This window comes from Phlebotomus papatasi, chromosome 2, assembly GCF_024763615.1.
Source record: "Phlebotomus papatasi isolate M1 chromosome 2, Ppap_2.1, whole genome shotgun sequence".
In the NCBI taxonomy this organism is placed as follows: domain Eukaryota; kingdom Metazoa; phylum Arthropoda; class Insecta; order Diptera; family Psychodidae; genus Phlebotomus; species Phlebotomus papatasi.
The window spans coordinates 90525809-90539765 of record NC_077223.1 but is presented as its reverse complement, the minus strand read 5'-3'; the positions used below and the strand labels follow the sequence as shown (position 1 = coordinate 90539765).

Below are 13957 nucleotides of genomic sequence, written 5' to 3'. Positions count from 1 at the left end.
GAGGATTGAACTAGCAGAGTTGCGTGATCCACCGCAGAATGAAATAAATCCCAGTCACTAAATCCCCTTTTCCGGGAGAACGAAACGTATTAAATCCCATTCCATTTACCAACATTCCCAACACCAAAACCAATTGAGGTGATGTCGGGGAAAAGCACTTGGCGAAATATTCGTCGTGCCGAATTTTCATCTCTCTCTGGAATCCATTGTTTAATATAATTGCTGCACTAGTTTATTGTCACAGTTTTCAAAAGGTTTTGGGCATGTATTTGCGGTTGGGATATTCCACTGGATCTTTTGTGAATTTCTCCAACTAATATTCAATACGTTCCAATCGTTCCAATGAAGTGATCAGCATGGAGAGAAATGTTTATATATTTCGATTGGTCAGAATATAAGTCGAGTAAGTCAATTTTTTGCAAAATTCGTTTTTTTTCGCTTTTCGGGTTCTCCTTGACACCCTCTACCTTCCCTGTAAATATTATACCGAAAAGTCAATTAAGGCAAAGTGGTACAAGATGGAACATGGTACAAGTTGGACAGGCTTTTTTTCTTGATAAATTTCGTACTTAATTTTTATTTGTATATTTTTAACGCTTTAGCTTTATAATTTGATTCCTTGTGCTTATAAAAAAATTTAGTACTGTATTTATCAAGAAAAAATCCCTATTCAATTTGTACCGGCGAATTGTCCAACTTGTAACACCATGTCCAAATTGTATCATTTTACCCTATTCCCAAAGTTATAGGGGTTTTGAATCTTAATTCTTTAAGGACGATTGGAACACCGGTGTCCCATAAAGAAAATAATTTTTCCTGACTACCTGAAATTATGGAAATTTTTATAACATGGATTATGACCTGGATTAAAATTTATTCCTTCTTAGCTTCACAGTGTGAAGCTATAGAAGGAATAAATTCTAATTCAGGTCATAATCCGTGTTATTAAAATTTCCATCAAGTATAACAAACCGGACACTTTCCAATACCTGAAATTATTTTTTCTCATGTTTGTACGTAATTACAAAGTATAAAGTTGAAGGAATCGAGGATATTTTTTGCAAGTCTCTAGCTATTTGTTATATAGTAAATACTTAAGCTTAAAAATGGCGAATTTTTAAATTCTCATATTGAAAAATTATTTTAATTATTTTTTATATTTCAAATTTTTTTTATGCAAAACCGTTTTAGAAAAAGAAACTACAATGCTCAAACATAATATTTTTCATTAGACTGAAAATTATTATTTATTGATATTGTCAGGAATATTACTTAAATTTTTGGGCTATATTTGTCCCTATCGCTCGTAGAGGTAAAAAATGCATCGAATCAGAATCTGTGAGATTTGCCAAAGTCAAATGTACAGTAGAACCTCGCTATAAGCCATCGCTCTATAATCCACAATTTATCGACCATTTTCAAAACACTGATTTTAAGTTACGTTATGTTTTTACTACGCAACATGCAATGTTATGTTGTTATAATTATTTTAATATTTTTGGTAAACTTTATTGAGTAGTTGTGATAATTGTGATCCATAAGGAAGAGAGCGAGGACAAGTACCACAATCGCAAAAAAAGTGGAAGTCGTCAAACAATTTCAATATTAAAAGTCGTTGATAATTTGAAAAAATCATATGGACTATAGTGCGACCCAAGTGTCAAATCTGGAACCAAAAATGGCCTCTAGCGAGGCTCTACTGTAAGACGTTTTATTGATTTTGTTTATCGGTTAAGTTTTTATTGTTTATTTTCGGTCCGTGTAAAGTGTTTCGTCGTTAAAGGGTTAAAAATCCTATACTGAGCATGTTATATCTTACTTTGAAAACGCTCTCCTGTAAAATTGGCCATTCGCGAGTTATTAGCTTTACATTTTGAGTTGTCGATTTTATACAATTCAAAATGTATTGAATAATCTAATTTATCATATTTTTAATTTTTTTTAACCATTGAATGGCACTTTTTTTAATTAATTTTTATGAGGAAACGTATTAATATTTTAAGGCGTTGTAGAACCTTTAACCAATACTTAAAAAATATAAGAAAATGAGGCAAACTTCAGCACTTAGTGGCAAATAGGGATACTAATGTAGTATGACTTAGCCTTAATACTAAGTACATAATTAGGGCTTTGTGCAGGTCTTTAATTAAGTAGTTTGTATTAAGGAAATAAAAAATATTATCACTAAGTACTTAATTAAGCACTTTTGGGTAAGCAGTTTTTAAGTAGTTACAGTAGACTCTCACTCAATCGGCTCTTTCTCAATCGGGCGTCAAATTTTGTTGATAATTTTCACGTTTAATTATGAAGCTAATTTGCTGAAATTCGCTGTAGTTCTTCCTATTTTATCGTTATTCTTTATAATTGAGCGCTTTTTGTGGAATTTACAAATGCTTTGACGCCAAAATCTATCGCTAAACCGGATGACATTTCGCCCCATATTGCCGATTGAGAGAGAGTCTACTGTACCATAATGCCAATGAAACATATTTTTAATTCCTCAAGTTTTTTTTATCAAATGAGACCGAAAATCACTTTTATCTTGTGAATATATTACTACCAGCTCTGTTATGCCCAACGCACAACAACTTTTGTTTAGTAAACATGTTTTTGACATTTCAATGAGAGTGAGTGAGATCTAGATCTAGTCTTCTCGCTCATTCTCATGAGAAATTTTGAAAACATGTTTTCAAACAAAAGTTATTGTACGCTGGTCATAATATTGTCCAATGTAAACAAGAATGTTATTATATTTACTACTTCACTTATTTCACTGAACTATGTCTCTATTTAGTAGTAATAAATTTACTACTAAAATAGAGATGAGCAAGAACTGCATGCAAACCGAACAAACGTCAAATGCTAATTATAAATCAATGGTCAAAACTTCTTCTTCTTCTTCGCTTTATAGTTTTAGGCCGGACGTTCTGACAACATCCACACAGCCTAAAAAATGGTCAAAACGTTACCTGGGACAAACTTATATTGACGTTTATTCGCTTTCAAAGGGTTCGTGCTCAGCCCTGCACTAAAAGAAGAAAATATCATGAAAGTATTTCGCGTACTTAACAGCAACATTTTGTGGTTATGCTTTCCTGAAACGTCAAATTCTTCCGTCTCTTTTTATCCAACAGTAACATATTTCTATCGCACTATCTATTCTAGTTGCCACTTTTTTCCACCAGATATCGCTGATGTCGCCCAAAAATGCCTTAAGGGCTTATTAAGTCCTTATTTAGGCCTTATTTTACGCATTTGGATAAAGTTCTTCTTTGAGAGCATGGACAAAGTCCAATTAGGGGAAGTGCTCATAATTTTGGACAGTCTGCATATAAGCATCGATATCCCAAGTTTGAAGTGCGATATTTTTAATACTAATTGACTTTTTTTGCTACTCTCTTTTCAGAAGGATTGTTTAGAAACTTGGCAAGCTATTTATCATCTCATTTTTACTAAAATTAGTTTTAATACGTTTAAAAATGAATTGATATGTAGAGGTGAATTTGACTCTTATTTTGGACAACTTGGTTATTAATTTTTACAACTTGTCTGTAAATTTGGACAGATAATCCGCCTCAACAGGATGCCCATTGTTCTTCATTTGATGAACCAATCTTACCAAGTCCTCTTCCTGGTCATGTAAGGGAAACGTGGAATGTCACAAGAAGCCCAGAAACTTTCCATATCATTCATTAAAGTGAGTTGACTTCGGTACTCCAAGTACGTGCGGATTCGCTCATTCCCTGCCCTTTCCGGGAGCCTTTCAAGGCATTTCTCACTGCATCTCTTTCGTAGAGATGATGCTCCTTTGTTTCTCCAGGCATTTGTCCAACCTAGTCATCACAAAAGCTAAAACTTCACGAAATTTCGTGAGAAAAACACCTGTCCAAAATAAGAATCATCACCTCACTGGTGAATGTCTTAAAAAATTTCCCATTTTTCACACGAAAAATATAATTCACAAGGCAAATCTCACTTCAGGTCAAATGTGCAAATCATCAGTAACGTGAATCAACACAATACAAAGTTGAATTACAACACAATACAAAGTTGAAATTGCTTTCAACAAAGCAATTTCAACTCAAATCATATTCAAATTTTAACGTATTTAGTGTTAAAATCTTCCAAAAAGAACAAATATTTAGATAGAATTCATTATTCATCAAATATTGGAATAAAAATCCATAATTTTAATCAACTTATTTTTAGTGTCCAATGTTATCCTCAAAGTGTCCAAAATAAGAAACTGGACAAAATTATGAGCATTTCCCCTATAGCATTTAATATGACATGGTACTGAAAGAGTGTCAATAGATGTTTCTTTGACCCTATATTTCGTAGATTCCAAAATGAAGTTGATGAACTTGCTTTCTCCGCCCCATAGAAATATTCAAGGAAACTTTCATTGTTATTTTACTCCTAAATCCCAATTCAATTCCTCAAGTACGATAAATTTCTTGCATCTTCAAGTTGAGTAAATTATGGGTGAGATTTCTTTTTATCTGTTCCGAAGTGTGACCATCATTAATCTTCGGTACTATCGAGGACTTTAAAATGCAGTGAATGAACTTTTTCCCTCCTTCATTGTGTCAACAAGGGATGAAATTGAGTAATTCACCAAAAGCCATCATTAAGAATCAACCCACAATTCCCAATTCTCTTTGGTGCCGGAGTAAAATCTCTCCCCAAGGAGATGGAAGGAATGTCCCTGAGCCACAGTGTACTCAATTGTCCGGAAAGTGATTTCCAACAATGACTGCATCCCCCATTTTCAAGAATTGTGCTCCATTGACGGTGTTCTCTCTATTTCTGCAGGACTGATTGTGGTCTTTGTCATCAACTTCTACACTGGCTTAATGGTCTACACCCACTACTCGAAGTGTGATCCTCTGAGGGCAGGCGAAATCACAGCAAGGGATCAGCTTCTGCCCCACTACATAATGGACGTGTACAAAGGAGTCAAATTCATGAGTGGTATTTTCGTGGCGGGCATTTTTGCAGCGAGTCTTGGGTGAGTTTCTCATTGCTCACAATTTAATTTATTATCCAATAAGATTGTGAGAAAAGTTTTCCCAAAGAGCCATGTGAAAGATGGTCAAATTTTCAAGTAGGGGAAGGTGGGACAGTTTTAGACGGATGAACTAGCATTCAAAATTCATTTATCTCTTTCCTCTCTTTATTCCTTTCCTGGGCCCAAAGAAATGCATAAATTTCTCTTGAAAAACATTTATTGATTTATTGTCGCATCTTTTTGACAATGATGGGAAATTTAAGTCTTTCTCCCTGGTAATGGCGATCCTTAACTGTATTCTAATTCTCTCCAGAAGCGGAATACTATAGCAGTATGACAATGTCATGTGACAAATTTGAACATTTTTATTGGGTAATATTTGGAAACTTAGAAAATACACTTTGTGCACCCAAGCAGTGTTTCAGAGATCATAATAACGGCACCGACTTTAGCCGCGGAACCGATTCGTCTTATGCCGAAAATAGACACAGGCTGATCCTAGAGAATGCTCAGCTCGAAAAATTTGGCGGTAAAGGATCAGCTCAAACTATCATATACTGAGGATTTAGGATCAAGGATTAGCGTTTTCAGCGTGAACTTCTATTAAATCTCCACACTTTGATTGCTGAAGGAATTCTTAAGTGCATTATCAATTCGTTCAAACTGTAGATAATACTTTTCAAACAAGTATTCAAAATTTCAGAAAGACAAGTTCAGTAGACTCTGAGTAATCTTGACTACTATTTAAGTAATCTTGTAAAACGGTGTTTTGAGAAAATTAATATATAAAACTGCTCCACGTCCGAGAGTTTTACACCGATTGACTTAAAATTTTCAGAAAATATTTCTGAAATGTTATACTATAAAAAAAAAATAAAAATGATTTTTTTGATTTGAGAGATCCATGTAACCCCTTAAGATGACGTTGGAGTTGACCTTATCAAAGGCCCCTTCAATAGCTAAAAAGGTACAACGAGTGTCAGTTCCTTATCGTTAATCAATTTTTCTAGTCGGCTTGCCAGCTGAGTGGATTAAGAACCGACTCGGTAGACTTGCTCTTTTGATAGACATGCTGCACTGGACCTAGGCTGTTATTATTAAGAACTTGACATCTGTAATACCTATCTCATAACTTCTAAATTTTTTTTTATCGATTCTAAATAGTAAAAAGAATGTTTTCCGTTACATTATATTGAAATCAATTAAAACCCAGCTTCCTTTAGAAATATCCGAAAAACATCGTAAATCGTAATCACAATGTAGTCCCAGTTCAATATAGCCCGACCTTCCCCTATTCAGAGTCCCAAAAGATGTGAATGTGTTAAGCAGATCTCAGAGACCTTTTAAACTTTAAAAATAGAAAACTATGATGTTATCTCGTAATGTACGAAGCCACTATTATTCTTTTAGTCAGAATAAGAAATTTTTAATCTTGATATAAAATATTTAATTTAAATCTTCAAGGTTTATTTATCTCAGAATTAAGGGGTCAAGTTTATAAAGATTAAAAACTTAAAGCTTTAAGCTTTAAGGTCTACCTATTTGTATCTCAGAATTGTGGAGTAAATGAACAAGTGGCGCTTAAATTTTTTAAAGGGAAATTATTGGATTTTTTAACACAGATGTCTTGATATTCAGACGAGAGGATTTGCTTAGTCTTTTCACAAAGATTGTGTGAATTAGATAAAAATATTTCTCTTTAACACTAAACTTACCAAGATCCGGGCAAATTGACCGGTATAAAAACCTTTCAAAATTAACACAATATTTAAACGGTACAATGTCGATATCAAAATTTAAGATTTTCTTAAAATATGAATGTATATTTTTCAATATTTTTTTCTCTTTTCGATATAAAAATTGTTGAGTATCCTGTGATCAATTATTTGACCGAACTAAGAAAAAACGAAGAAAAACAGTCGGTAGGTTTAGTGTTAAACAAAAACGAGCTTTGAATGTTAGTACTCCACAGGAAAAAAGAATTTTTTTCAGTGCAATTGATAAAATGTTCTATTGATTGTGAACTTTGTACATCCTAAAGTTCAAAGAGCCAATTTATAGCAATATTGTGTGATGGTTTTCCACTCTCTTTCCAGAACCGTGGCAGCTGCTCTTAGTTCCCTTGCGACTGTTACATGCGAAGATATTCTGGTGGCAGGAATGAATGTAAAAATCAGCGCTGACAAAGGAGCTCTGTATGCCAAATGGCTTTCATTGGGGTGAGTAATTCACTTTAGAATCCCTTCTATAGAAGAAAGTGGCGATTATGAAGACATCCCGCATGATGCATGAACAATATCCTCATGGAAATGCAAACAGCTCAAGGAAAAGGAAATCGGGCAAATTAATTTGATTGGCGCAAAAGTGAATTTTTCCTTTGATTTTGTTCCACAGAATTTTCTTGAGTACACTTCGAAGGGGGATTCCTTGAACAGCAATACCGTATAGATAATCCGTGTGGATTAGGCCCACATAATTTACTTTGAATAATGATTTTTCTCTTACTGTGTTCTTTGCCATTGGCAGCGTGTGTTTCCCTTTTTTTTCTTTTGGTGGAACTTATATGTAGATAGCGATATTAAGGTTGAGTGGGTGTTCTCTACTATTGAGATTTTGTCAGTGGATCTTTTGTCTTTGGCAATTCCGACTGTGAAATGAACTCAAATGATTCCACGCGCATTGCCACCACCCCCATGTAAGCGTCGACTACATCGTGGATGTCGAGAATATAGCAACAAAGTTGTTAGAATTTATTCTGATTTCTTGCAGATTATAATTAAGTTTGAGAACTTAATTCGTCAACTTTTAGAATACTCATTCTAACATGCAAGTTCGCGTTCAAATTCTTTTTAGGTAGCAAGATGTTTGAATTGCACCCGTCAGTGAGCGTTACTGCACATTGATTTCAGGGGGCATGGGACTGATAACCCCATCTCTAAATAAGAAAATTTAAGACACTACTGAGAGAAATCCGAAAAAGTTAAAATAACATTCCGGAAATGCTAATTTTACCCTGCATTATTGATCCGAAATCGGTGTAAATATTATGCTTTTTAGGTGTATTATGGGTTAAAGTTACCCTTTTTCATGTTTCATTAAAAAATGTTGATATATAATATTTTTACACCTAAAAAGTGTTAAAGTTACAAGGAAAAAAAGTTCATCGCACCCCCTTCTTTTCTCAGTGGATATAGCCTGTTTCAATTTTCTCTAGAAGAAAAGGAAAGATCTAGATCTAGGAAGATCTAGATCCTCAATGGTAGGTGTAGGAGGTGGGATTACTGTGAACTGTGGGGCTAATTTGGTATACGATTTTATCGCATATTTCTAAAGGAATATGGATTTTAAAGTGATGTAATGTATCTCTACAAAACAATTGTGTAACTAAATAAAATAATTACAAGACCTAACTTCTTTTAGAAACATGCGAAAAATTCGTATATCAATGTAGTCCTACAGCTCAAAGTAGCCCCGCATCCCCCTATGTTGTGTCCGTATTCTTATAATTAATTTAATTTACTCTTATTTGATTGATTTTAAGTAGTTTTAACGTTAAATTGACTAAAACTGTAAGCTGTTGACTGTCAGTTTAATCGAATCGGATCACTACAGCTTTCAAACAAACGTGAAAATAAGAAATTCACTTTCAAGATTAAAATAACTAACTAGTTTAATATCGATAATACCATCTCTTAAATGTTTTTAACAGGTAAAGTTAGAATAGAAGAAAAAAGGAAAAAACTAATCTAGATAATGTTATTGTAGAAGGGGTCATCGAAGACCGAAAGTTGGTATCTCATACAGTTTGTCCTCTTGAAATTGAAACATATATACGACCGATTAATAAAAACATTCAAACAAAATATACTATTTAAGAGTACTTTACCGATTATTACCAATTGAAACCAATGCAGCCAAGTTAGAAACTTCAAGACCTTTTCAAAATATACAAATTCAAGCATATCCATTGAAAAATAGACCATCCAGCGCGATTTAATTTTGACCTTCAAAAATTCAAAATGGCGAATTTTCTGGTAATAGCCTAATAAGCAAAATAGCTGCCTTATAGAACAAAGTATTAGACAAGTCTTTTAGTGCACTTTTAAAAGACTTAAAGTGAAAAGTTTCTGTGGAAATTCCTACAGCAGCTTTTAAGATCCTTAAAAGTGCGCCACTTATAGTAATCTCAGTGATGGAAGCAAGAGCATTATAAGTAAATAAATAGGTTTTTGGTTCTATAGTGCCTTACTTAGGGAATTCTACAAGACTATTTTAAGAAAAAATTGCTGCTTGGGAGATGTGTACTAGGGCGTTTCAAGTAGGAATAAAATTTTTTGGCACTATTCTGAGGGTGCTCTACATGATGAGACAAGAAATTTTTTCTCTACGACCATATGATCAGACGCTGTTTAGAGGTGGCTGAACGACCCTCTCTGTAGTGTAAAATCCGGTAAAATCAGAAATTTGTTCTACAGGGAGGGTCGTTCAGCCACCTCTAAACAGCGTCTGATCATATGGTCGTAGAGAAAAAATTTCTTGTCTCATCATGTAGAGCACCCTCAGAATAGTGCCAAAAAAATTTTTCCCTAGTTTCACAGGTTAAATATTGTAGAGAATCAGTCTGAGTATATTTGGGTTCTTACTTTCGCGGTATTAGGAACTTACTACATACTTAGGGGGCTGCAACATCTCTTTAAGGGATCGGGCCAATCGCACTAACCTCCTCCAGTCCTAGTAAATTTCCGCACGTGCCCTTCAACAGCTCAGAACCCCCAGCTGTTTAAGGGCATTGTCCACTACTTATTTCCATCGTTTTCTGGGGCGCCCTCTCAACCTTGTTACCAATTTTAAATTTGTCATGTGACATTGTCATACTCGTCATACTGTTACACAATGCCACAGGATAGACCTGTAGTTTCTCGAAAAAGGAAAAATAATGCGGGAGGTCTTTAACCTGGCATTGCTCCATAATGGTTTAGGAGTTGCCTATATTGGTAAAAATGAAAAGATCATTAAGGATCCTTTGAAATTGTCACTGTTTTGACACTTAGGGTCGAATGAATACCTTTTCGACAGGGAACCCCTATTGACACTTTTGTCAAAATTTGAAATTTATTTAATGTTTCTAATAAATGTAAGTAATATAGCGTTTTTTAATTAATCTGTTTTTCGATAAGGATAAGTGTTCAAATTTTGTATTCCAAATGGTACAGAGTAGAGTTAGATCCTCCTGACACGAGTTCTTAAAGCGTCAATAAGTATTCCTTTCACTCTACTTAAGTCCGGAATAAACGATTAAAAACAATGAAAATTAAAATCTAAATGGTATCACGGTAAGGTCCAGTTCTATTTAAAAATATGAGAAAAATGCCTAATTTCAACGCTGCCCCAATCCAAAGATGCCCCAATTCAAAGATGCCCCACTTCCTCCGACTGCCAGATTTCTCCAATTTTTCTGCATTAAATTTTTGAACTCTTTTATCTAGAAAATTCGTACAGCAAAGCTTTGTGTACAAGTGAAGAATGCTCAATATTAAGAGATGGGACGAGGCAGAAATGGGAAGGATGACACTGGGAAATTGTGGAACTGGAACTGCAATTTCCCAAGCTTCCTCTTTCTCTATTTCTTCATTTAGTTTTTTCCTCTTGTACTTTTTCCCAGCATCCCATACTCTATTTTTCTCTTCGTATTGACACACAAATAAATTGCCAACACGAGCTGAAAATTTCTGCATTTGAATTACAAAAAAAAGGAATGTAAAAATGTTTGGAATAGAGATATTTAAAGTTTCTCAAATACGATGGGTGTTAATTTTTAAAAAAATTAAGAACATTTTTGTACCCCTAATATTAAACAAATTAGGAATTTTACCTAATTTGTTTGTGATTTTCTAAATTTATTATTATAAAATGTTTTTATAAACTTGGAAGAATGGATAAATTAAATAAAAAATTTACACGGCTCATAAAAACATTAAATTAACATAAATTTATTAAGAGATTGATAACAAGTATGCTATATTTTTTAGTTCAGTGCATATTCCCTCTGAAATAGATCGCACATTTTTTCATTATAAATATTTTAGCAAACATACCATTTTTTTGGAACAGAAGGAATAAAATATAACTTAATTAAATATATACTAAAATATACAATAAAATGTTAATATAATAAAATCCCCTTGAGCTTGTTAAATCACTTCAGAAATTTGGAATTCATTGCATTGTTTGTAGTACTTTTAGGAAGTATTTCTTAATTTTCAGCTCAGTAATAGTTGGTTAGACGGAATTTCATTAAGGTGTGGTGTGTGTTAAAATCTCATATGAAGTTTTCACACAGGATGACGAAAGAGAAATTTTAATCTGTTGCTTTCATTTGAAACTTGTCAAATTTAATTTACTTTCAAATAACTTTAAGTGTAAGCTGAGAGACACAATGTGCAGGTGCCAATTTAGATGTTTATTAAATTTCATTAGAGCGAAACACAGAAATGCTAAGGTGCGGTTCCAATTTTAATTGAAAGTTGATTTTTTAAGAAACTTATCACTTCATTGTTCTAATTGGAAAAAAAAATACTTTTTTGATATATTTTTTCAAGTTTTTACTGAGGTATAATAAGCCTCTGTATTGTGATTATAAAAGCAAATTTAAAAGGCTGCAGGTCGCCACTTTGCTGTTAATCAAAAATTTTAAACCGTTTTAAATGTCGTTAAACCTGTTACTGTTTTTTACGGAATCTGTACATGAAATTCAACAATGCTTCTACTCGTAATGTAAGATTTTAGATTAGAAAAAAATCTAAGCTTAAATTATTTAGGCGAATTGAATATTCAACTATTTCTAGAATTTCTGGAATTTTTGAATTCTGAAAATTTTCAAAAAATAAATCGCTATGCATGTCGTTCTGGTTAGAATAAGCCAAAAGGTTTAAGATAACAACTGGGGTTGTCAGAGAATATGACCACAAATATATTTTCATGTCTAATTATTCCTAAGCAACCAAAATAAGATTCTTAGTTTATCTAAAAAATGTGTCTTATGTTTATTCCCAAGAAGCGTTTTCTCCTATCTTTAAGTGAGACGTTCAAGAACCAAAATTCTTATAATTTGCTCATACCGCTTTTGAACCCGTCACTTAAATTACAAAAAGTAAAGCATCACACTCATAAGGGGCTTAAGAGCTTCTCTATGAATTTCAACATAAAATTTTTGTTATAAACTTTTAAAGATGCATTAAAAGACTTGTCAAAGTCTTGGTTCTATAAGATAGCTATTTTTGTTCTTGGCTTTGTTTAAAGATCGATATTGTCCGTGCGAATATTTTCTCAACTTTCGTAATTCGGTTTGAGTCCTTTTTCTCAAAAGCTTTGAAAGGATAAATGGTCAAACAGATCTATGGAACCTGTTTCTTGGCTAATTTGGGGCTATATTAAATCTATCAGAAAAAAATTTCCTTGGTAGGGGTAACCAAGGTTAAAAATTTTTGTCAGCATTCCGATGTTATTTCAATGTAGTCTTAATTGGTGATTCTTTTATTGATTCAACGGGGTAGTGCGTAATTTTAGTTATTCCATTTGCGATTCTGCTTAGTACTGTGTTCGAGTTTTTCGAATTTTATATTTTGCGTTACACAGTCGAATCAGAACATTCGACCATCGATAACTGATCGATCTTAGGCAATTCGAGTTTCTATCTATTAGACCATCTTTAAGTGGTATTATGGTCTTTAGACTATCCTTAAATGCTAGAATTAAAGAAAAGCTTGCGAAAAGCAGGGATTCAAAGACACCCGCATCTACGACATTCTATTATTCTACTTGATTTTAAGGATTCTACAATTTTTTCGAGTAATTCCATGGATTTTGACAGAAAAAATGTGACCGTACCATCTTGGATAACCCATTATGCTTACTGAATTGATTATCGAATACGAATTGATTATCGGTTGCAAACGGTTATAAGTAAAAGTTAAACCCAGGGGCATGACATTTCGTATGTTCCCCATATGTTTCTAGCGAGCCGAAAATTTTTTTTGAGTCTATTAGCTGTTTTCTGTCATTGTAGAATGAATTAGTAAAAAATACTAATACAAAATAAAAGCCAATTTAATAACGAAGAGGCAACCGAAAACCCGAAATTGGGAATCTACGTAGTTTTGGAAATATCTCGTGAAATATGTACGAAAACAGGGAAAAAATTACACTAAAACTGGTGTCATTTTTCAGAGTTAATGTCACCCCCCTGGTTAAACCAGTAATTATTTTGTTATGAAAAGTTAATTTTGTTATTGCTCCGTTCAACCATTTCCGATTTAAATCCGTTTTCGATTGGAAAATGTTAAAAAACTCAAGTAAAAAAAACACACATTAGAAATATTCTAACTTGTGAGAATGATGCTTTGCGGTGTGAGTTCTACTGATTTACGATCTTGTTTTTTTAAATCAATGAATCGAAATCGTGAGCTTGATTTAAATATCCGCAAAGAATTCTTAATCTTCCGAACCTAATACCAATGATAGAAAAGTTTCAAATGAAGAATTTTTTTTTTCAGATTCGGTGTACTTTCATTCGTGTTGGTGTTTGTTGTTGAAAAATTGGGTGGAATACTACAAGCTACACTCACTCTCAATGGACTTATTGGTGGTATCACTTTGGGACTCTTCCTGTTGGGAATAGTTTTCAAGAGAGCCAATTGTACGGTGAGTTTTTCAAAAGCAATTCCTACTTTTTTTTGTTTTTGTCCCTGTTGGATACATCACATACATCATATATCACTCTCCCAAGGGAGATGAAAGTGGCGAAAATTTCAATTTATCCATAAGAATAGATCTTGCCAAGTTGGCTGCATCCTAAACTAGATGGGGGAATGATTTTGCTAAAATTTTCGTCCAATTTTTTTGTACCACCATTCTACAGCATTTCTGGGGATAATATACGAAGTCAAG

The 13957-nt window shown here is 33.4% G+C and overlaps 1 protein-coding gene across 1 annotated transcript in view; it reads left to right on the top strand.

The window, feature by feature from the left end:
• Positions 1–13957, top strand: part of LOC129802366 (putative sodium-dependent multivitamin transporter) — a 32615-nt gene that overhangs the window by 7467 nt on the left and 11191 nt on the right. The window contains exons 5-7 of the mRNA XM_055848116.1: positions 4816–5011; positions 7108–7230; positions 13564–13711. Of these exons, the coding sequence (XP_055704091.1) occupies positions 4816–5011; positions 7108–7230; positions 13564–13711 (467 nt within the window). The remainder of the gene's footprint in view (positions 1–4815; positions 5012–7107; positions 7231–13563; positions 13712–13957) is intronic.